A 22,582-nucleotide genomic window follows, 5' to 3' on the forward strand; every position below is an offset into this window, starting at 1 on the left:
AAATGAGAGAGAAATCAGTTCTGACCATGCTTAGTGTAGATGGTAGTCAGTGAACAGGTACTGACCGTGCTTGGTAATACAGGAAGTGAACGGGTACTGGTCTTGCCTGGTTAAATGGGAAGTGAACTGGTACTGACCGTGAGAAGTGAGCTGCCATCCCCCTCACCCCGCTCTCTCGTCCTCCCCTTCAGCCCCCCATAGCAGCTGTACGCAGGATGAGCCTGGACGTGAGCAGCAGCGCCAAGCCCATCAAGGTGGGCTCCCTGGTGGAGGTGATCGGCAAGGGCCACCGCGGCACCGTGGCCTACATCGGCGCCACGCTCTTCGCCACGGGCAAGTGGGTGGGAGTCATCCTCGAGGAGCCCAAGGGCAAGAACGACGGCACCGTGCAGGGCAAGCGCTACTTCACCTGCGAGGAGAACCACGGCATCTTCGTGCGACAGTCCCAGGTCGATTGGTCGATCAAGCGTGATGCAGAGCTCCTAATAAGGATTTTAAGAGTGCAAGTTGTAACAAGTGAAGGTAGAAGGACCAGTATGGCAATGACAAAGGAAAACCGATTCACTTTGGTTTTCCAATTTGCAACTGGAATTAGCAGTTTGACAGGTTTGATTTTCACGTCAGTATGCCAGTTTGTAACAGTTCAAAGGTCTGTTGCACTCTTTTGTTCAGTCAGTAAATGATCTTGTACAAGTTTATCAGCTTAGCAAATTTCTGACTGTGTGAAGACTTGCCATGGTAGTATCAATTGGCAAATATCTTAAGCAGAGCTGGTGGTAATATTTCTATGTATTTTCCACTGGGTGATTGTTTGTGTCTTGTCTGTTCAGATCCAACTGGTTGATGAAGGAGCAGATGCCATCTCACCTGACATCCCAGAATTGGCCTCCAAGTTCCTCAAACGAGGTAAATGGTCCCCTGAGGCCTCCACAGCCATGTGATGCTGTACAACCCCCTCCCGGGGTTAGGTTACCACATGAAAATCCTACAGTGAGATGTTTGGCTGTTGCTGTAGGAAACGGATAAAAGGCTTTATCCGAATATGAAAGACATTTACCCAATTAGTAGTTTTTTTTATTCTATGTTCATTTTTGATTGGGCAAATATTTGGAGGTCATTATAACAGATGATATTCTATTGATCTCCTCCTTGTGGTTTTGTTGTTTCCCCCATTGTCTGTTCTTTCAGCAGCTAATTACAATTACATTTACTAATTAATGTTTTTAGTGACACTACTTATGTAGGACAAGCTCATTGTGGAGGTTTGTTTTTTTTAAGAGATGGTTGTCAACAAAAGCCTTTTTTATGCAAAAGTAGTTTGTGCTCCAGCGCCCGTTCTAGTTTCTCCCTGTGAAAGCACCCACTGCCTGAGCAGAGCTTTGAGGTTTGCCCGTCGTGTTGCTCTCCCAGCCCTGCGGTTTCTGACCTCAGAATGGCGTTCTTTGAAACTCGTCCAGACCATCATCTAATGTTTGGCCTCATGACTCACCCCTGCAGGAGACCATTGCACGCATCAGAGTGTCCCAGGCAGCCCATTCATGGCACTCAGGCTCTTTGAACGTCAGACATGTACACATTCCCTGGCATTTTTATGGAGTTTTATTGGAGTTTTTATCATTTGTCCTGTATAGCCACAGGAATGGTAAGACACTCTGTTAGTACTAATTTTATTCTTATCCGTGTTTCTCTTCAGAACTTTTGGAGTCACCGAAATCAAACAAGCTGGTAAGTACAGGAGAGGATAGTTTTCACAACTGGAAGTCCAGATCAGCCCTATTACGAGAACTGTACCACGAGTGCATGTTTCAAATCTGCCAAACATAACATGCATCCAAGTGTGTTTACTGCACATTCACGTATTTATAAGGTCCACCCAAAAAAAAAAACACCTCATTGTGTAGTACAGTTACACACACAAAAGCAGAGTTAGCCGCAGCCCCCATCTCCACCGGGGGAGGCAGGACTGGGAGAGAGGGTCAAGTCAGATGGAAGGACAGATACACAGGACAGCTCAAGGATCTGCTCAGATCAGCAGTCGTCATCTACGAGCGTTTCCCCCTCTGCGTCAGTGACCGGCCCAACACCATACATTCACCCAGTGAAATCTGCTTTATATTTTAAGGGCACCCCCTTTTCAGTCTGCACTGCCTCCACCCTCTCTGAGCGTCATTGTAACTTGTAGTCTATCTGTTTGTCCCTTTCATGCATGTGTCTCCCCCCCCCCCCCCCCCCCCCCATATAATTACAACGAAGCAGACGCCAGCTCCTAGAAAGGTACAGCAACCATTTGAGCCACTGCGTTATCTCTTTCTAGTTTTGTTGGTTTGATAATGAACACTTTTTTTGTGGTGTGATTTTTTTTTTTTTTTCCCCTCACTTGGGGATTGTTTCCAACTCAAAGGGAGCTTATTGAAAGATTTTTATTTCTTCCTCACCTTCCCAGAAATGGGGTTTGCATTTGATTGCTTTAATGTCACTAGTTGGCTTTGATTAAATTCCACGGTTGTCTAATTGATTTTCATGGGTTGTCTGTTTTTTTCGCGTGCCTTTAGTGCTCAAAAACTGCGAGTCTTTTACCTGAGCTTTATGCTACGGCACTGCTGTTTATTTTCCGAATAAGCCAACTTCACATCTGTAGCATGACACCATAATTTGAAAGTTCTTTGGTGGCCTGTTCAAAGGGAGTATTAGGCTGTATTCACTGGAATGGAAACATTGCTCGTGTTTTGCGCTCCGATTGACTTAAACAGGTTCTGAGCAGCATCTGAAAAACATCCATGTGCTTATCTTGGCAACCTGTGGTTTATTTCAATCTGTCACACCCACTGTCTAAACCAAATTTCTGCTGTAGTGCATGTAATACACACAGGTTGAAAGAGACTGTGTACTTGCTGAGAGGCACCTCGGGTCATTTTTTAAAAAAAATAAACTCTTAGATGTTTGGACCAAGCAGGAATTTGCAAATAGACCTACAAGATGCCGACCTGGTATATGGGTATGACATATTGAATATACATTTAAGTCTTTTCAAATCATTTCTAGCACCTATTTGATGAACTTATTCAATTAATGTTAATGAGTCTATCATATGATCAATTTTAAATAATCAGAAAGTTTCAGTGACTTTATGCCTGGAAGGAAACTCCCTTGTATAGCAGACACAGGTCAGTAGAACATCGGACATTCAGTCTAGAAAGAAAAGGTGAGACCCATTGTAAGGCCTGCATCATCAGCGTTTGGGACTAAAATGGTGGTAGTCCGGGAGACTGCTCTTAACCCTTTCGGACTGCATCTGGGAGAAAATCCACTAACCCTGACCCTGCTTCTTTTCTGCCTCTCCTGCAAATGACCGCTTGTGTCTGTCTGTCTGTCCGTCTGTCCGCGTGTCCTCTCTGTCCCTGTCTGCCTTTGAAACCGCCCCATTGTTCTACAGAGCTTGACCCGGCGCACCAAGGTGAGCTCACACTCCCCTCCCCCCAAGCTGCTGTTGCACACTAATAGCCTTAATTATCAAACACATGAATGTATAAGAATAGAAAATAATGTGATACGATGATAATATTAAACAAGCAGCCAGGTGGTCACGTACGCTGCATAGGTCCAGGAAGAGTTAAAGGCACAGAAGTTGTTTTGCATTAGGTTTCACATAAAGTAAGGACTGAAGTTGTAAATTGCCTTGGAGATACAGAAGAGATGAATCAGAATATCTAGAATGGAGGCCTTTGTTAACAATCTTTATCATATGACAGTGGAACACCCCTGCCCGCCTTACTGCCTCCAGCTCCCTGCCATCCTTAATTATGGTATGTCTGAAGCCATGGCAACCCAGGTGTCCTGTATCATGGGTGAACATTACAGCGTGTGGGACTTCTGGCACTGGGTGTGGTCTATTCAAAATGGGTTGGGTTTACCATTTGTGAGCAGAGTTCAGCTACACTTTTTATCAGCTATCAGAGGTTTTATCAGCTTTCACAGGTGAAGTGGAGTGTGCTGTCTCTTGGTCACGTCACAAATACTGTAGAACTAGAAGCTCATTTATGACATTATGACATATAACATTGTTTATTCATGACATTCATTTATTGTGTTACTGGTCTTTTTGAGTAAACATAATGACACTGATATTCCTCTTGTCGTCCATAACCCCATTTTATGAATTTTAAGTTCAGTTTGGAATTACATGCTCCAAACAAGAAAAGCGCCAAAAATGTCAAAAAGAAAACATCTTCATTTTAGCCCGGTAGTGTGTTAGCATTTTTACTCCACCCACACTGGTCCAGCTGAAGGAAAGTGCTAATCTGCTGTTGGGTGTTGACTTGAATCTAAACTCCTGTCTATAATACGCTTTTGCTCTTCTTCCATCTCTCCTCTACCTCCTCCTACCTCTCTCCTTCACTGTCCGTTTTGTTCCTTCCTTATTCCTTCGTTCTGCTCCTTCTCTGCCTCCCCTCTTCTCTCACCCTTCCTTGTCTTTCCTCTTCCTTTTTTCATCTCTCCCTCTCACCCCCATAGCCCTCTCGTACCGCTGGCTCTCCGACGGGCCGCCCACTGTCCCCCTCGGTGGCTGAGAGGCGCAGCCCCGAGCCCCGCACGCCTGTCCAGACCCCTGTGGCACTGCCCGTCCTGTCTGGTGGAGCTCCGCCTTCAGTCAGAACTCCAGCCCCAGCCGCCCGCATCAAGGTCAGCACCCCCCTCACCCCGGTGACATCATCTCACATTACAGTAGATGTCTCAGCTGAAGTGTTAAACCTCAACATTGTTTCCTGTTTGGCTCTATGCTGAGATCTGGCACTTAGCTTCTGTGGTCACTGCTTGAGTTGTAGGGCAGCAGTGTAGCCTAATGGTTAAAGGTGAAGGACTCGTAACCGAAACGTTGCCGGTTCGATACCCTGCTGTGGCACTGCTGCTGTTCCCTTGGGCAAGGTACTTAACCCACAATTTTGGGTACTTAACCCACAATTGCCTCAGTAAATATCCAGCTATATAAATGGATAAGCTTGTAAAAAATTGTAACTGATGCAAGTCGCTCTGGGTAAGAGCGTCTGCTAAATGCCAATAATGCAATGTAATGAGTTGTAATGTGTGCGTCAGTTGGCATCCACAGTAAAGGCTGTTCATTGGCTGGGGGCTGTTTCATCCTTACCTTTAGTGGTAGAATACCACGCGGAGGCAGAGTGGTTGCGTGTGAATCTACTTCCACTCCCAGCCTGGTGAGGGAGCTATTTAACTTTAAACCAATGTGTGCTTCGAGTGCTTTTGGAAGGCACATCATTCTCTGTCTCTGTCCAGAGGTGGACCTACGTTGGGCTGTCTGACTCAGTTGAAGTTGCTGTAATGTGGGTTTGATTTCTCACCCACCCAGTCACTTTTCCCAGAGCATGATGTCAGGACCCTTCACCTCACTCAGAGATGGTAGCCTTGTCTCTAGCCTCTCTGATAGAGGTGACAGGCTGCCACACTCTTTGATCACTGTCTGACAAACTGCTACGCTCAAACAGCAGCTGTGGTTATATTTGTGTGAGGTTTGTGATTGGGGGCTGGGGGTTCTCCACAAATGTGTGATTTTTATTTTTGTACCTATTACAGTTACGTTCTGTCTCTGTCTAGGGCTGTGTGTTGGGTCCTTTTCTGCTCTAATAGATACTGTAGAGTGAGAGCTCTTCATCAAAGTGTTTGTGCCTGGTTCTTTTGCCCCATTAGGGGACAGTCCATGGTCTAGCCTGGTGTGTGAGCATCTATGTGCTTCTGTGGAAGGTGTAATAGGAGGTGGAGTGCTCGGCAGGGGAGTGAGAACGCACGGACCTCTGATCTGCTGTCATTGTGCAGCTCACTTGCTGAAAGCTGATTTGGGATCAGTTCATCACCCCTCTGCCCCCAGGAGGAGGAGGACCTGCGGACTCAGGTGAAGGACCTAGAGGAGAAGCTTGAGACGCTCCGGATAAAGCGCACCGAAGACAAGGCCCAGCTAAAGGAGCTGGAGAAACACCGCCTCCTAGTGGAGCAGCTGCAGGAGTGGAAGAGCAAGATGCAGGAGCAGCAGGCTGACCTACAGAGGCAGCTGAGGGAGGCTAAGAAGGTACCGCTACATCTGATCCAGGATCAGCTTACCCTAGCCTTTTTTCTAAACCCCACCCAGGTTGTGCTAAACTTCGAAACTAAGTGGATCATTGCTCTGGCCCTGGGCCAGCATCAGCACAAGGCTATTTAAACTCTTTAGAAGGTAATTATATTGTGAGCAGCTGGAATGCTTGAGTAAACATATTCAAATTTGTATTACCCACTAAAACCATATGATTTGTGGAGGTCCCCATTCTCATTTTTTAGTACTGCTAGTCACACGGTGAGTTCATCCAGCTAATCCCTGCCACCTAACAAATCAACAAATTTTGTCTGCGTTTCGCTAAACGTTTCTGAATGTTGGCGTTGATGTTGATCATGGTCGAAATGGAGGCCTTCAGATATGAACTACAGAATAAAGAGCAGAGCTAATCGGCATAGACAGCTACAATAATACTGTATATAATGACAGGCACTTGTATGATGATAGTGTGGTGCACTGTCTGCTGCTGTGCTATGTAACATTTGATCTCTGCTGCCCCCTGCAGGAGGCGAAGGAGGCCCAGGAAGCCAAGGACCGCTACATGGAGGAGATGGCGGACACTGCGGACGCTGTGGAGATGGCCACGCTGGACAAGGAAATGGCAGAGGAGCGGGCAGAGTCCCTTCAGCAGGAGGTGGAGTCGCTGAAGGAGAAGGTGGAGGAGGTGACCATGGATCTGGAGATCCTCAAACACGAGATCGAGGAGAAAGGTAAGGGGCGCGCAGCCCCATTTGTGGAAAAGGCCCTACTTTCCAAGACCGTGCCCAACTTGCCAAGATGGACTTACTGTGGAGCTCACCTTGAAATCCCGTGCATCCACATTATTAGATTACTGGAGTATCTGATTAGCAGGCACGCTAATCGAGGCCGATTTACATATGTTACGTATTTGACACGTTCTAGTTCCTTGAGCATTGTTCTAAACTGAGTTTTCTGTGGCGTTTATAAACAAAGAACTTGGAGATACAATTCTTTTTTGTTTAATCAAACAAATGTTCCATTGTATTGTGCTGGCTATTTTTTTTTTTTCTTGGTCCTTCGTTTATGGGTCATCCCATTTGACCCAATAAAAATTCTTTGTGGGAGAATCTTATTTTTCTTTTTTGGTAAAATGATTGGAGCAGGTCTCCAGAGTGGCTCAGGCTGAATTCTGCAGCTGAGGCACAGGTTTGAGCTGTCATTCACCTACAGCGACCGTGCTTCCAAAATGGTGGAACACCGTTAGCCTCGTCCCACCCAGGTGCAGTGGGCACTGTCCGCCCAGGTTACCTCACTGCACCGCTGTCTGCCCCCTTACTATTCGTCAGCTGCTCGTGAGTCACCAGGATGGTGCTGGAGAGACATGCCTATCCTCCGTTCAGTGCTCGCTCTCCTGGTGCACACAGAGACTGTGTAGAAGAAGCCGTTCTTGGTGTGCAACTGCATCACGGTATTACATTTGCATCCCAGCACTCCTATGTGAGTGTGGATGATGTCACAATGAGACCAGCCTAAAACACTAAAAAAAATTAGCAGACCCTAAACTAAAAAAATTAGCAGACCCTAACACTAAAAAAACACAAAAAAAAATTAGCAGACCCAAAAAGTGTGACCAATGAGAAAAAGCACCAAGAAAGAAGAGATTGGAACTTGGAGTCAGGATATGAAAGTACTGTTGCCATTTGGTTGAAATAGATGTGCCTTTTGAAATGAAATCTGGTTTGGCAGCAATTATTTGCTTAACCATATCTCCAGCATTATCAGTCTGAATCTCGGTCTCAGCTCTCTCCCCTTTGTGAGACTTAAAGGTTATTTCAGTTTTTTGATTCTTAAGAAATTGGATGAGATTAGACATATCATCTTAATGCCATGATCTTGTCAACAGCCTTAATCCAATTTGCGATTACTCCCCCAGGACATATCAATTATGTAAAATGAAAGCCTTCCCTTTTTCACGGTTAGGATGATATCGTAAGGTGGAAATTTCCAAATTTGTGTATGAACTGTTTGGTCACATGCTCCCCCCCCTCCCCCCAGGGTCCGATGGCGCAGCGTCCAGCTACCAGGTCCGGCAGCTGGAGGAACAGAACAACAGGCTGAAGGAGGCCCTGGTCAGGTCAGTGTACCGCGGTTCCCTTGTGGTCCTGATCTTAGTCCAGTACACTCATTATATCACCTTTTATTCTTGCCATATCCTATCACATCCTCATATTTTCTATTCATGTGTTCACATGTTCATGTTCACCTCAGTACCTTGCTGGAAGTTCTGACATGATCATTTGGTCTTTTTATTATGTTCACATAATATATCACAGCAGTTACTTCATGACAACATAAGAAAATAAAATAAGAACGAATTTGAAACTAATCTTACGTGCTTTGTTACACTTCTTATCTGTAACTGTTTTCTTTCTCTAATCAAATTGTCAATATAAAAAGGCAACTCTTGCTGTGGGGGGGAAAACTCTTCATGAATAATTTATAAATATTTCAGTCTGTCATGAAGCCTACATCAGAGAGGGTCTCTTTTCACCAGAAAGACTGTCTTTAAGTTTTAGAAATCTTCACAAAAGGAAAAATTGGAGAGGAAATAAAAATATAACTTCAACATCAACGTCACATGAGAAAATGTTCCTGGTAATAAGATGTTTAAGAGAATTAATTTTACGTTTGTCTCTTGAGACAAAACCTTGAAACGTGCATTTTCTTAAGAATATTCATTTTGCAATGCAACTGTTCCGTGACCTGCACTCTCTGTACTCAACTCCTGCTGTTTTCATGACCATTTGTCAGTTTCCCTTGATTCGGCATGATGCTTCATCTTTCTTGCCTTCAACTTCCCGCCTGGAGGGTCTTTAACTTAAATTGATCATAAGATAACGGAGCCCTTTTTTCTACTGATGGTGTTAGTGTGCGGTTGTTACCGAGGAGCACAGGCATCGTGTGGGGTGAAAGAACACTCTCTAAGTCCTGCGTGTGTGGTGTGGGGTGGTTCTCGGTGCGCCGTGCAGAGGGGGGGGGGGGTTCTGAGCTCCGGTCCCTTTGCAGGATGCGGGATCTCTCGGCCTCGGAGAAGCTGGAGCATGTGAAGCTGCAGAAGGAGGCAGAGAGGAAGAGTACGGAGCTGGAGACGCTGCGGCAGCAGAAGGAGAAGCTGGAGGAGGAGGCCACGCAGGCCGAGCGGACCATCGAGGAGCTCAAGGAGCAGGTCTGACCTCTGAGCACCCCGCCCTTCCCACCACGACCGCTCTGTAGCGCGAGCTTAAAACGCGCTCTCACCCAGAGCCACTTGCATGGCTTATGACTCTTACACATTATCCATTCATAAAGCTGAAAATTTACTGGGGCAATTCAGGGTTGCTGCCTCAGAACCTCAGAACTGAACAGGAAACTTCTTGTTTTATGAGTCCTGCTCCATAACCATTACACTCCACTGCCGCCCTACAGCGCACTGCCAAACCTGCACCCCCACAAACACTGAGGGAGAGACAGGGGCTCTCAGTCTTACTTACCTTGCTTACAAGGGGACCCCTTAATTGAACATTTGTTGGTGAATACCTATTCAGGGGGGTTTCTCATTCCCTTTGTCCCATAAATGGGTATTTCTCTATGGTATACTTGAAGCAGCGTAACCACACAGGGGGATTTCTGCATCTACCGTCTGTCGTGCAGTGCCCATATGGGACGATTTCCCCTTTGCAGTGTTACATGCTGCCACAGTTCGATATGACAGGAACCTGCTGGTGGCAGAATACCACAGGTACGTATGACAAATGACAGGTCCTGGCAGATGTGGACTGTGAGGATTACTATATTGTCTGATCCACTCAGCCGCACTCAGCCGTGTTCAGACTCGCCAGCTTCTACCAGTGGGCCCTGGCCCTCAGAGAACTCCGTGTCTGCAGCCTTGGGAACCTTGGGACCTTGGAAAATAAACTTAAAACAGGGCTCCTGAGCGGCTCAGTCCATTAGCTCAGTTAGTCGGCCGAGCCCTGTGGCCAGAGCTTTAGCCCACAATGACCAGGGAGCCCACAACAGCGGAGCAAACCAGCCTCACGCTGCAGGGGTAAGGGTAGGTACGTCAGAGGGGGGCGTCTCCCCTTGTGCCCCCTTTGCCCCTATTCCCCTCAGGGTTTCCGTGCAACAGGTCACACTGGAGCGTAAGCCCCCTTCTACCCTGTGGGCTCAGTGACATGGGAATTTGTGGAACGATGCAGTACACGGTGTTGAAAATAAGTGGATAAAGCAGAGACGCCAAACACACGGCTGCTTCTGGATCAGCCGCTGTGGCAAATCCTTTAGTGTCAGGAGCTTCATTTGTGTGCCTGTGTTTGCTGGGTTTATCGCTAATCCCTGTTTAAAACTGATTAGTGCGTACCATTACGAAGTGGATAAGAAGGATCCACTGAAACGCTTCACTGATGGAGTTTGAACATGTTTACTTGACACTTCAGGATCTTGCAGTCATAACATCCCCTTTTAATCGTAAATGTATTGTTTTGTTACAGTGCCAAACTGTTTTCCATAGCTGTCTAGTTTTTGCCTGAAGGACCTCATTTTAAATTATTTTTGAGGGGGTGTAGGTTGAAAGAACATGTACTTGGTTTGAATGCTCTTAAGCGATCTATTACAAAAAATATGGCAATTGGCCTACATGGTCTTCATCAAGGTACTGTATCTTCATTGCTCCATTAGAGACAGTGCACTTTGTTGAACATTACAACAGCCTTGCAGTACATCTCTGCTGGGGCCAGGTGCTGAGATTAGATCAGATGAAACGAACAATTTCAAATTTCCTGCAAAGTTCTTATACTAAAGTGACAATAGCTGCTGTTCTTCAGAGGTGGCTATTCCTCATGTGTAGGTGGGAAGAGCAGTGTAATGCATCAGTAGAGTGCAATATCCAGTCTATTAAGTTTATATCTATGAAAGTCGAAAACTCTGTTTCTAGCCAGAAACAAGCTTCAGCTGTTTACGTGGGGACACTGAACAGTGGAACGTGCATTCCTGAGTGAAACTGAGGGCGCAGTTCCACCCGTAAACTAGGTTCAGGCTAATTTGCTGTCACAGTGGGGTGTCGGTCAGGACACAGGAGTCAGGTTCCGGGTTCAGAAGTTTATTTGAGGTTTCTTCCTGTAAATTAGGGAGTTTTTCCTTGCCACTGTTGCCTTAGGCTTGCTCTCAGGGGGTCTCAGACCTGGGAACAATGTAAAGCTGTCAACTTGTGTTACAAAGCGCTATACAAATAAAATTGAATTGAAGTGAATTGAATTGAGGATTTTCGTGGGGTGGGTGTGGAATGTGTGTGTTTGTGTGTGTGGTTTCCTGCAAAGATTCAGGAGGAACAATAAATTGGAACAGATAGCTATGACAATAAGAACATTTACACATGAAGGACAAACTTAATCTTAATTAACATGCACACATAATATACATTGGATATGGATGCATATCACCCTTCTCTCTCTACAGACAATTGTAATACAGCCAATTGAACTCAGTAGTACTTGCGTAGGCACAGATGCACACAACAACAGCATAATGCTCGGTCCCAGTTGTTCACCCCACAGGTATTGGTGCAGTACTGAGGTGGGGGAGGTCACTACTACTTTATATTGTCCCATATCCTTGGCCCTATTGAGGTTCTTATTGGTGGCCAAAGGATACGGACAGATCAGAGGGCAAATGGTGACCTGGGGGCCATCCTTGGGGGTGCGCCTGTGCCTCGGGTTACCTGCGGGAGGTCCTGTTGATAAGGGGAGCAGCAGGACCGGTTTGGACAGGTTTAAACTGGGTTGTAAACAAAGTGCCTGTGAGAGATGGGGGTTGCGTGCACAAACAAATGGTGTACTCACAATAGGCCCTGTTGCCTTGTACCGTGCCCGAGCACGATTGTCCCCCCTCCCCCGCTGGCCTGCGCTCACATTGCGCTTAACGTTCTGGGCCCGAGCATGCTTACGTCATCATGATGTGAACTTTTTGTGTTGAAGAAAAGCACTCTCGCACAGCACAATGGAGTTCATGCCTATTTGGAGTTGTTTTGGGCGCAGAGACACACAGCCCTCTCACATGCCTTATAGATTTATCGATTATGCAATGCAGCGATTTTCAGTTAATCGCGCTGCACGTATAAGAAGGTTTTTACGGAGGCAGGCTGACGTTTCAGTCATTATGCTAAGGGACAGACCAATATTTTGTGTCAGATTACAGTAGCCTAATCACAATAATGTTAGCTAATGTTAACCAGTTAGGGCTACTACTTGTGTGTGTGCTACTGTCATCATTACAACAAGCATCTTCTATTACTGCTTGGATAGTACACTTTTCAATTCATTCGAGAATATTTGGGTTAATAATGGGTCTGGTTCTCACCTTATTGATAAACGTGAATTGTAGTCGGCAAGTAAAGCTCCAAATTCCTCCCTCAACGTCAGCTGCCTCTGTAAAAATCTTCATATACGTGCAGCACGATTAACTGAAAATTGCTGCGTTGCATAATTGATGCTAACTGGCTGGGGAGCTAACGTTAGCTATGTAGCGATAGATTTGACAAACATAGCTAGTTAGCTAACAGGCTACCTATCTGAACGATTGTTGAAGACTAGTTACTTAAAACAGGTTGGCTGCTTCATTTGTGATACTCTAAGCCCCTGACAACAGCCACGTACAGTATGGCTAGTTTTATTTCGCTTGATAGTAATCAAGCTAATGTGGGATCCAGAGTTATTTTTAGGTATAGATCTACAGAACTAAGCAATCAAAGATCCTTTTGGAGGTAGCCAGCTTGTTAAGGAAGTCAGCTAGCTAATAAAATGATGGTTTAAAGGATTTATTATAACTATCAGATATCCAGCTAGCTGTTGCTATAAGGGATGTATTTGTTAAATAGGAGAGTCGCATCATTAATGTTATGTTCAAGTTCCGTGCTCGGGCACAGTTAGCGATCACACTGATGCGTACCTCTTCAAGCGGGCCCGGGCACGGTACGGAGCGATCACACAAGTCAAATGAACTGGACTTTGGGGGTTAAACGTGCTCGGGCACGGTACGGATTGCCTAGTGTGAGTACACCCAAAGACTAGGGAATGTGGCCCTTTTCTACGCTGAGGAACTGTTGCCCTGTATCAGCAGAGAATGTCTTGACAATGTAGCAAGGTCATTGAAGTGTAATATATGGTTCCATTTGTGATGTAGTTACTATATTGTCACAACGTCGAGGATGTGTGTTTCCCTAGTGGCCACTGTGTGATCACTGATAGTTAGTGCGCAGTGACTAATGGTCAACGTCTCTCAGGTGGATGCGGCCTTGGGGGCAGAGGAGATGATGGAGACGCTGACGGAGAGGAACCTGGACCTGGAGGAGAAAGTGCGAGAGCTGAGGGAGACGGTCAAGGACCTGGTGAGTAACCTGAGGGACCACAGGGGGCGGTCGGGGACCCGGTGAGGGACCACAGGGGGCGGTCGGGGACCCGGTGAGGGACCACAGGGGGCGGTCGGGGACCCGGTGAGGGACCATTGAGGGATACATTCTGACCTGGAGAGTTACCCTTAAGGGAGACAGTTGTGGTTAGGATTTCATTTGAGTAATCAGACCTTAGACCAGTCATTTGGGCCGAATGGACATTGGGCTGACCCCTGACTCTTGACCTCTGACCCTACCCCGCAGGAGGCCATTAATGAAATGAACGATGAGCTGCAGGAGAACGCCCGCGAGACGGAGCTGGAGCTGCGGGAGCAGGTGGACCTGGGCAGGGCTCAGGTTCGAGAGGCAGAGAAGAGGGCAGAGGCGGCGCAGGAGACCTTGGCCGACTACCAGCTGACCATCAGCAAGTACCGGGAGCTGACCGCTCACCTGCAGGTCATCTCTATGGCTGAGCACTCCATTACTCTGTCCCTGCAGTATGGCTCTTTACCGCTTTTGCAGGTGTTTTAGGGAGAGCGGTTGATGATGACACTTTGTTTCACTGAAAGTGATGTCAGAGAGTGTTTACCGTGTACCAAAAACAGGTGCCTAAACGCTATAGAGCTAGTATTTTCATGTTTGATTTTTGTATCTGAGGAATGAATTCTTTCCTCTGGGCTGTTGCTTATGGATGGTGCCACCAGGTGGCACTCTCTCAAAGATAACGGTCTCAGTTGTTTTCTTTTATTGATCTCAGAGGTCATCTAAAGTTGCATTCTGAGAGTTTGCTGCCTTCTGATATTGTAATTGTCTCTTAATATTGCATTCATTCATGCTTTTATTCTGTTGGATTGCTAATGCCTGATTTTTACCCCAGCGTCTTAATCTTGAGTGCGCCGAAAGCATTTTAAAAGCATGTTATTTCAAGAATTAAACAGGGTCCTTAACTCAGCTGCAGTAACCACCTGTTGTTTTTCTTTCTCTTTACTTCCCCACAGCCTGTTTTTGAGCTTCCTTCATTACATTTTTTTAATGTTGGGATCTAGTCATAGATGTTGGGAGTATGGTTGTTACCTGGTCCATCCTAGTTGGAAGTGCAGTTGAAGACCAGGTTTGATTGTATTGTTCTCCTCACGCACAACATCGTCTATGACTAGGCCAGCTGGGTCAGTATGTAAATATGGACCAGTGGGGAGAAAGCGCACGTCGTATGTGATAAGAAAACAAATGCATCCTTCTGATACCTGAGAGACTCTTTCTGTCTGCGAATACAGGAGGTGAACCGTGAACTGACCAGCCAGCAGGTGGCGACAGCGGAACAGAGAGAGCGGCAGCCTGCAGCGGACCTCTTTGACTTTAAGATCAAGTTTGCGGAGACCAAGGCCTACGCCAAGGTGAGCCGGCCGCAGGAGGGAAGAGATTCTCAGGGCTGCCTCTCTGAGGAGGAAATGTCCAGGGAAATCATTTGGTCTAAAGTGCCGAGCAGCAGTCAGATTGTGATGGCCATTGATTTAATGTTTGCTTGGCTGCCCAACTGAAGGGTCAGCTCCCAAAAAGTAGCTACCTTTAGCTTCTCTAAGTATTTAAGTTCATTTGAAGTGTGTGTGTTACATGGTAGTACATTCCATGATGCATTGCCTCTGAAGTGATTAAGGACAGTGTGTATCAAACAGATACTGCTATATCATTTCTGTTTGTGTGTGTGTGTGTCCATGCAATGGGCTTGTGCCTGTGTACGCGCATGTATGTGTGTGTGGATGTGTGGGATCTGTGTGCATGCGTGTGTCTGTGTGTCCCTGTCTCTGTCTGTCTGTCCGTCCTCCTAGGCCATTGAGATGGAGCTGAGGCAGATGGAGGTCCAGCAGGCCAACAGACACGTGTCTCTGCTCACCTCCTTCATGCCGAACTCCTTCCTGCGGCACGGCGGAGATCACCACTGCATCCTGGTCCTGCTGCTCATCCCGCGCCTCATCTGCAAGGTAGGGCCATGTGTGTGCACAGGTGGAGCCCATCTGCAGGCGGGCTCAAGAAGTGTGTGAGTATTGAATCTCGTGTGTCCGTGTGTCCGTGTGTGTGCGCACATGTGCACAGGTAGAGCTGATCAGCAGACAGACTCAGGAGAAGTTCCAGCTGAGCGAGAGCTGCTGGGAGCGCTCGGGCCTGCGGGGACTGGCAGGAGAGCAGCTGAGCTTCGCCACCGGCCTGGTCTACTCCCTCACCTTGCTGCAGTCCACACTGCACAAGTACCAACAGTGAGTACCTCCGCCCCGCCCCTTCAAAGCCCCACACCCCAGTCCGCTCCCTCACCCTGCTGCAGGCCACACTGCAAGTACCAGCAGTGAGTATAGATCTGCGTCACTTCTTTTTTACACTTCCTGCTTTTTTAATTCAAGGTTAGTTTTTAGGGACAGGTGAAGTGATGCTGAGTCGGTTGCTGGGTTGGCGGAAGGTTACCTGCAGGTACATACACGTAGTTGCCACAGCCCTCCACACCACCTCTACAATAGCCGCATAGAGCTATGACCACACCTTGCATACTGCCACTCTCATGAATGGTGGTGTTAGTGTCCACAGTGACCACTAGATGGTGATGTAGAGTCACCTTTTTTCTTTCAAAAGTGGCGTTTTCTCAAAACTTGACACCTGTAATGAGCATGCACCCAAACTTTATAGAGCCAGCTTTATTTCCTTCCTACCTGAATTACATGACCATATGCTGCATTCTGACACCTACATCCAAAATCTCGGTTGTCTTGGTTTTTCTTCAAAATTCTTTCCCCTGCATTTCAGTTGTGTCTGATTTAATATTAACACACTGCCAGTGGCTGTAGTTGCCAGTGACGGATATATCTTTGCCTCAGGAAGAGTGCATCTTTCTGGTTAGAATTTGACAGCCATCATTACAAAGTGCAGCAAAGCCCAGAATCCTCGAGTCAAACTTGATGTCAATACATGTGCGAAACAGATCACTCACACTGTCTGGAAAAGGAACAGCCACAACCTTACATTCATCATATAACATTTCTATGTATTTGAGGCTGGAAATATTTCTATGAAAACCTCAGCAGTAATGTCAGTGCTCCTTTGGTATTGATCTCCATTGTGAAAAATTATTTGGAATGAATTTCTATTTCCTTTTTAATAAACAGACTATTTACTGCTTGGTGGGGTTTTTGTTTTGTTTTTTGGAGGTCTTTAGTTATTGCTAGCGGTTGCAACAGAAATCTCACAGGGCCATTGTAACAGAATGCACACAGGGCTATTGTAACATTGTTCGCAGATTTTTCAAAGTGCTGCTGTGGAGCGCACTGTTTACAAATGATCATGGCTTTCCAGTCCCATCAAAGCGCTCCTCAGGTACTGCGGCTTCTGGCAACTCTGTCTGTCTGTCTGTGTCTATTTGTGTCTGTGTGTGTCTATGTATTTGTGTGTGTGTGTGTGTGTACGTGTCTCAGAGCTCTGAATCGGTGCAGTGTGGAGGTGTTTAAGAGGATTGGCACTCTGTATGTGGAGATGAGTGCACACGAAAGCTCCCTCGACTTCCTGATCGACCTTCTGCGCAAGGACCAGCTGGACGAGACCGTGAACGTGGAGCCGCTCACCAAGGCCATCAAGTACTACCAGGTAGTGAACACACACTGAACACAGAGCTGGTCACTAAGGCCATTAAGTTAACGGTCAACATAAACGGTGTTTAGAATGTCCTCTGCCAACCTCGTCACATACTGATCACTGGGCCCCTGACCTAGGTCACGTAATGTTATTAGGTACTGAACATGCGCTGACCACAGACTGAGCAAAACCCATAGCAATGGCCTCTTAACCAAGCCCATCAAATCCCAGACACTGGTGCACTAATCCTAGGAATGAAGTTGGTGTTCGGCAAACACGGTTTGAGCAGATGTTGCCCCATTTCACATTCTGTTTGAAAAACACTACACTGAGAAACCCGAGTGCGCGCGCTCATTAGTTTTTTTTTTTTAACATGCAGCTTATTGGAAGAGCACTACTTGAGGTTTTCCAGTTCATTTTCTGTTTGCATTTCATAATCATCTTCTCCTCACCCCCCACCCCCCCCTTTCTGCGCTGGAACAGACCTCGGTTTTTCACATTGGTTGCCTGTGCCTAAGTCCGTAATCTGCATTGCATATTTTGTCAGCGGAATTTGCAGTGCAAAAGAGCTTTTCCAGTGCCACTCCAGCTTTCAGCATCGCTTACCCGATGCCCGGGAAACCAAACCAACGCAGCCTTCGAAAAAGGCATTACTCCACAATCCGGCTCTCAGACGTGAGCGCGTCTGCCTCACACGATCAGTGGAAAGCTCAGCGAGTCGCTGAAAGGTGCGGGTCTGCGCCGGGACTGAACCCGTCAGTCACAGCCGAAATCCCGTCGCTTGGCTTTAAGAAGCACGTTGCTTCTCCTCGCTCTGGGAACGAGATCAAACTGAGCGTGGGCGCACGGTACGAGAACAGACGGGCCAATCCGAAGGGAAAATTGAGACGAATTCATTGTTTAACCCTGAGGAAGGATGTGCTTGTTGGAGCCAAGGTATTAGGGTTGAGAAAACAAGGACAAGGGAAGGGTGGGTTTCTGTTTCTCCCTTGAACAGGTTTTCACTTCTCCAGGAAACTGAAGAACTCGTGCGTGCGTGTGTGTGGACATTGTAACGGAACAATCGATACATACAACTGACATACTAATAATGGCCTAAAATGTTTGAGTTTCCCTAGCAGTTGATTTTATTCAAGGACACATTTCCAGAATGAACAACTTTGTCCGTTTTCTCCCCAAATTACAGGAGTAAATTGATCTGCACAGTTGAGCTCATGGGAGCTTCTTATGACCAGTTGCGTGCGCTTAAAAAGGCCCTATGTAGAGACCATTTGTGAAAATGTGAAACATTTCATAGTGGTGCTAATGGGGGATGTAGTCTAGAAGTAGAGGTTATGGCATATATTCACGTTAGCTGTGGACTTCATCTCCCAGCAGCACTTTGTCGAATATCGAATGCCATTGTGCCTCACTGAACTCAGCCCAGGTTTGGTTGACCAGCCTTGATAAGGTCTGCTTAGTTAGAGACTGCCATGCAGGTAGATTGAATAATCTGGTCTTGTCGCTCTGCAGCACCTGTACAGCATCCACCTTTCGGAACAAACTGAGGACTGCTCGGTACAGCTGGCTGACCACATCAGGGTAGGAGCCGCACCCGAATGCAACCACAGCGCCACAATAATGCCGGCACAATGTTGCTGGGTCACACCTCACTTCAGTTCTCGTTCTGTCCTTACCCTGACACAGACCTTGTTCCTGATTCTATCCTGCGGGACAATACTGCTTCCCGTAGGATATGATTCATTTTACTGTAGGATTTCGCAGGACTCTAACAACCCATTAGATTAATTAGACATTTTGTATGCTTGAAAACTGGAGCTGCTGAATGGTCCGTGTGCATTTTCTGTGTCTGGTCGGAGGTTCTCCAGTCGATTGCAGTTGTGATCGATACACCTGCGTGGGACACTCTAACGCACGTCTGTCCCATGCAGTTTACCCAGAGTGCCTTGGATTGCGTGGGGGCGGAGGTGGCCCGCCTGCGGGCCTTTCTGCAGGCCGGCCAGGAGGAGACGCAGCTGGCTGTCCTGCTGAAGGATGTGGAGACTTCCTGCAGTGACATCCACCAATTCTGCAAGAAGATCCGCCGTAGGATGCCCGGAACCAAAGCCCCCGGAATCCCAGCAGAGCTGCACTTCAGCCAATCGGTATTTTAGATGGGTGCAAGAAGTGAGGGGGGACTGCATTTTGGCCAATCAGCATCGAGATGGGGGCAGGGGGAGAACTGCAATTCAGCCAATTGGTATCTAGGGGATGGGTGGAGTCATTAAGATTATCAGTGGTATCGCTGTGTTAGCGGTATTGGTGTTATTGTTATTTGAGTCATTTATATGGTGTCCTTAGCCAGGTTGACTTACAATGCAGGGGATAATTAAAAATTGATTTTTGAAGTTAATGGTGACAGTTGAGGGTAAGAAAGCAGTAGTTAAGGGAAAAAACTTTTTGAAAGTTACAAGAAGAAAAAGAAGAAATGTACCAACATTACACTGTAAAGGTGTTACAGGAGTTCAAAGACAGAAAGAAGGGAGTTCTTCTCTCCCCCTCATTCAGGGCTGCTTGCTGTTGTGAATCTGGCATCTTGTCTTTATGTGTAACAGCAATTTGAAGGGAGGTACCATGGAAACAACAGCAGTGTCTCAGCTGGGATTTGAACCCATGTCCCATAGGTTGCGTCCAGTGCACAGTACTTTACATTCAAAGTTTGTGTGTCTATATGTATGTAAAACACTGTTAATAATACCAGGACACGCTGCTTTTTAAGACCAAACTTCTGTACCACACACTACCTGAGTCCACTTTATATGAGGACATTCTTTTAAAATTCTTTTTGGCTCCCCACACCAATTGGGTGCTGTTCATGTGTAAGCGACACATGAATAGGGCCTTCCCTGCATGGGTTTGCAGGGGTGGGTGGCGTTTGGGAGTAGTATTGGTCACACCCTAGGGATTATGGTGGGTGTGGTCAGGTCTGGCATGGGCATGATATGGGAGTGATGGTGGGTGTGGTCTAGGAGTGATGCTGGGGGTGTGGTGTGGGAGCAGCGGTGGGTGTGGTCTGGGAGCGGTGGTGGGTGTGGTGTATGAGTGGTCCAGGAGTGAGGGTGGGAATGGTCTGAGAGTTACTGTGGGTGTGACTTGGGAGCGGCGGTGGGTGCGGTCCAGGAGTGAGTGTGGGTATGGTCTGGGAGTTATTGTGGGTGTGGTGTGGGAGCGGCGGTGGGTCTGGTCGGCTGACATAGCACTGGCCTTTGGCAGGTGTCAGACCTGCTGACGGACAGCCGGAGGCACCTGAGCAGGGTGGTGGCAGTACTGCAGGAGGCGGCAGCTGCAGGTGCCCAGATGATCACTCCAGTGGGGGAGCAGGAGGGGCTCTCCGCCCTAAAACTGGAGGACGTGGCCTTCAAGGCGGCAAAGCAGGTGTGTGTGTGTGGGGATACAAGTGTCTGTGTCTGTGATGTCTGTGTGTGAGAGTTGGTTTGACATTGGTGTGTGTGTGTGTGTGTGTGTGTGTGTGTGTGTGTGTGGGGATACAAGTGTCTTTGTGTCTGTGATGTCTGTGTGTGAGAGTTGGTTTGACATTGGTGTGTGTGTGTGTGTGTGTGTGTGTGTGTGTGTGTGTGTGTGTGTGTGTGTGTTGTTGTCATCTTGTTCCAGATCTATGGCTCCATGGACATCAGCCCCCTGCAGAGCCTGCGAGAGTCCTGCAGCGCTGTCATTGTCACCATGAATAGGATGGCCACGGCCATGCAGGAGGGCGAGTACGACGCAGGGAAGGTCCAGACCACGGTGAGGCCCGCAAGCAGCTGGTTCAACCAGCAAGGACCGCAAGACCTGCGAGTTTAGTACATAGCTGTGGGGCTGTTAGGAACCCATTTAATTCACTGCACTCCCTCCTTGCTGTTGAGGTGCAGCAAAAGTTACATATTATTCAAATCAGAATAAAGCTCCTGTGACTGACACAGAATGGGTTCCCCATTCCTCATTAGAAGAACACAGCAAGGTCTGTTAACAGGAAAAGAATCAGCCTTTAGGGCTGTTGACTTTAGCAGAGAAGGGGGTTGTAAATGTCTCCATATGTTTTAAATGGATACACAAAGGAATGGAACAGAAGGAAAGGGAAACAACTCACATTTCAGAGTTAAACTGTGTGATTTTTTTTCCTTTAGCAAAGTAGACATAAGGCCAGTGCCTTCCCCTGTGTATAATACTTTCCAACCTTTAAAGTGGGCTGTCTGTAAAAAGCTGCCTGAAATCACCATGGGGAACAGCATTAATGTGGAAAAATACTACTCCTGATTGTAAAGAGTAGTATTCAGTGTGTACTCAATCACTGATTCATCTGATCCAATCTGATCCATTTCTCACTGTGGCGAAACCACTGATTGGTGCAGATCTGTGGGTTCATTGATTGGCACGTGACGGCTACACCCATTTCTGTGGCTCACAGAGCCTCACTCTCCCGTCATTGCTGTTCTCCCCCTCCCTCTGCCCAGACCCCACCTCCGGTGGAGCTGAGAGCCGCCACCCTTCGGGCCGAGATGACGGATGCTGAGGGGCTGGGCCTGAAGCTGGAAGACAGGGAGATGGACATCCGGGAGCTCAAGAAGGCCCTCAAGATGAAGGTCTTAGCCTGCCCTGATCACACTCCTGCATGGGCTCTGCTCTGTTCGAGACAAACAGCGTTCCATAACTTTCATAAGTGAACATTAACATTCATTCTTCCATGTTGTGATTTTACAACATTTTTGGCTGTTTTTTTTTTTTTTTTTACACTAAGCAGACTAATGCCCCACCCTCAATGGCTGAGGGGACTCCCCAGGTGTAAGGACAGTACCTTTATTTTGCCACCAGGTGGTGAAAAGATGCTCATAATTAGGATCCACCACTCCAAACGAACAATCCGAACAGTACCATCTGTGTCTTTCGCTCGTTTTTGAGTGATGGCTGTCAACAGTGTAATACAGCATAAAGCTCTAAAATGGGTAGTCTTTATGCTCCCATCCTCATAGCTGGAAAAAGAACACATAATGCAAGTCACACTCACTCATACACAGTTCATGGCGATGTTTAAGTGTGTCAGGAAGGGTCAAAGGAGGCTTTCACGTACACACACACTCACTTGTGCATACTCATTCACACCCCCCCTCTCGCTCGCACTTACACGCGCACATGCACACATACACGCTCACTTCTTCGTGCCTGGTCCCTCACAGCTCCTGGCACTGGGCGAGGCTAACGTGCGCCTCAGCTTGCTGGAGAAGAAACTGGATACAGCATCCAAGGACGCTGACGAGCGAGTGGAAAGGATCCAGACCAAACTAGACGAGTCGCAGAGCCTCCTGAGGAAGAAGGAGAAGTAAGCAGGGCGGGGGCCGTGCGGCAGATAAATCCTCAGCTGCTGAGACTCGAAACATCGAGCTGCAAGTTGCTACTTTGTTGCAATCTCTTCACAAACCACTTTGGAGGCACAGTCACACAAATCAGGCTGAAGT

At 47.2% G+C, this 22,582-nt stretch overlaps 1 protein-coding gene across 1 annotated transcript in view; it reads left to right on the top strand.

Annotated features, from left to right (window-relative positions):
- The window catches only part of LOC118793034 (dynactin subunit 1-like), a 39,471-nt gene that overhangs the window by 10,108 nt on the left and 6,781 nt on the right, over positions 1 to 22,582 (top strand). Inside the window, exons 2-21 of the mRNA XM_036550981.1 lie at positions 192 to 449; positions 831 to 906; positions 1,694 to 1,725; positions 4,513 to 4,625; positions 5,857 to 6,076; positions 6,606 to 6,810; positions 8,117 to 8,195; positions 9,128 to 9,287; positions 13,374 to 13,478; positions 13,746 to 13,937; positions 14,756 to 14,875; positions 15,308 to 15,460; positions 15,573 to 15,733; positions 16,937 to 17,105; positions 18,606 to 18,674; positions 19,025 to 19,237; positions 20,346 to 20,507; positions 20,745 to 20,876; positions 21,584 to 21,712; positions 22,304 to 22,446. Coding sequence (XP_036406874.1) covers positions 192 to 449; positions 831 to 906; positions 1,694 to 1,725; positions 4,513 to 4,625; positions 5,857 to 6,076; positions 6,606 to 6,810; positions 8,117 to 8,195; positions 9,128 to 9,287; positions 13,374 to 13,478; positions 13,746 to 13,937; positions 14,756 to 14,875; positions 15,308 to 15,460; positions 15,573 to 15,733; positions 16,937 to 17,105; positions 18,606 to 18,674; positions 19,025 to 19,237; positions 20,346 to 20,507; positions 20,745 to 20,876; positions 21,584 to 21,712; positions 22,304 to 22,446 — 2,891 coding nt within the window. The remainder of the gene's footprint in view (positions 1 to 191; positions 450 to 830; positions 907 to 1,693; positions 1,726 to 4,512; positions 4,626 to 5,856; positions 6,077 to 6,605; positions 6,811 to 8,116; positions 8,196 to 9,127; positions 9,288 to 13,373; positions 13,479 to 13,745; positions 13,938 to 14,755; positions 14,876 to 15,307; positions 15,461 to 15,572; positions 15,734 to 16,936; positions 17,106 to 18,605; positions 18,675 to 19,024; positions 19,238 to 20,345; positions 20,508 to 20,744; positions 20,877 to 21,583; positions 21,713 to 22,303; positions 22,447 to 22,582) is intronic.

The sequence above is a fragment of the Megalops cyprinoides genome, chromosome 18, assembly GCF_013368585.1.
Source record: "Megalops cyprinoides isolate fMegCyp1 chromosome 18, fMegCyp1.pri, whole genome shotgun sequence".
Classification (NCBI taxonomy): Eukaryota; Metazoa; Chordata; class Actinopteri; order Elopiformes; family Megalopidae; genus Megalops; species Megalops cyprinoides.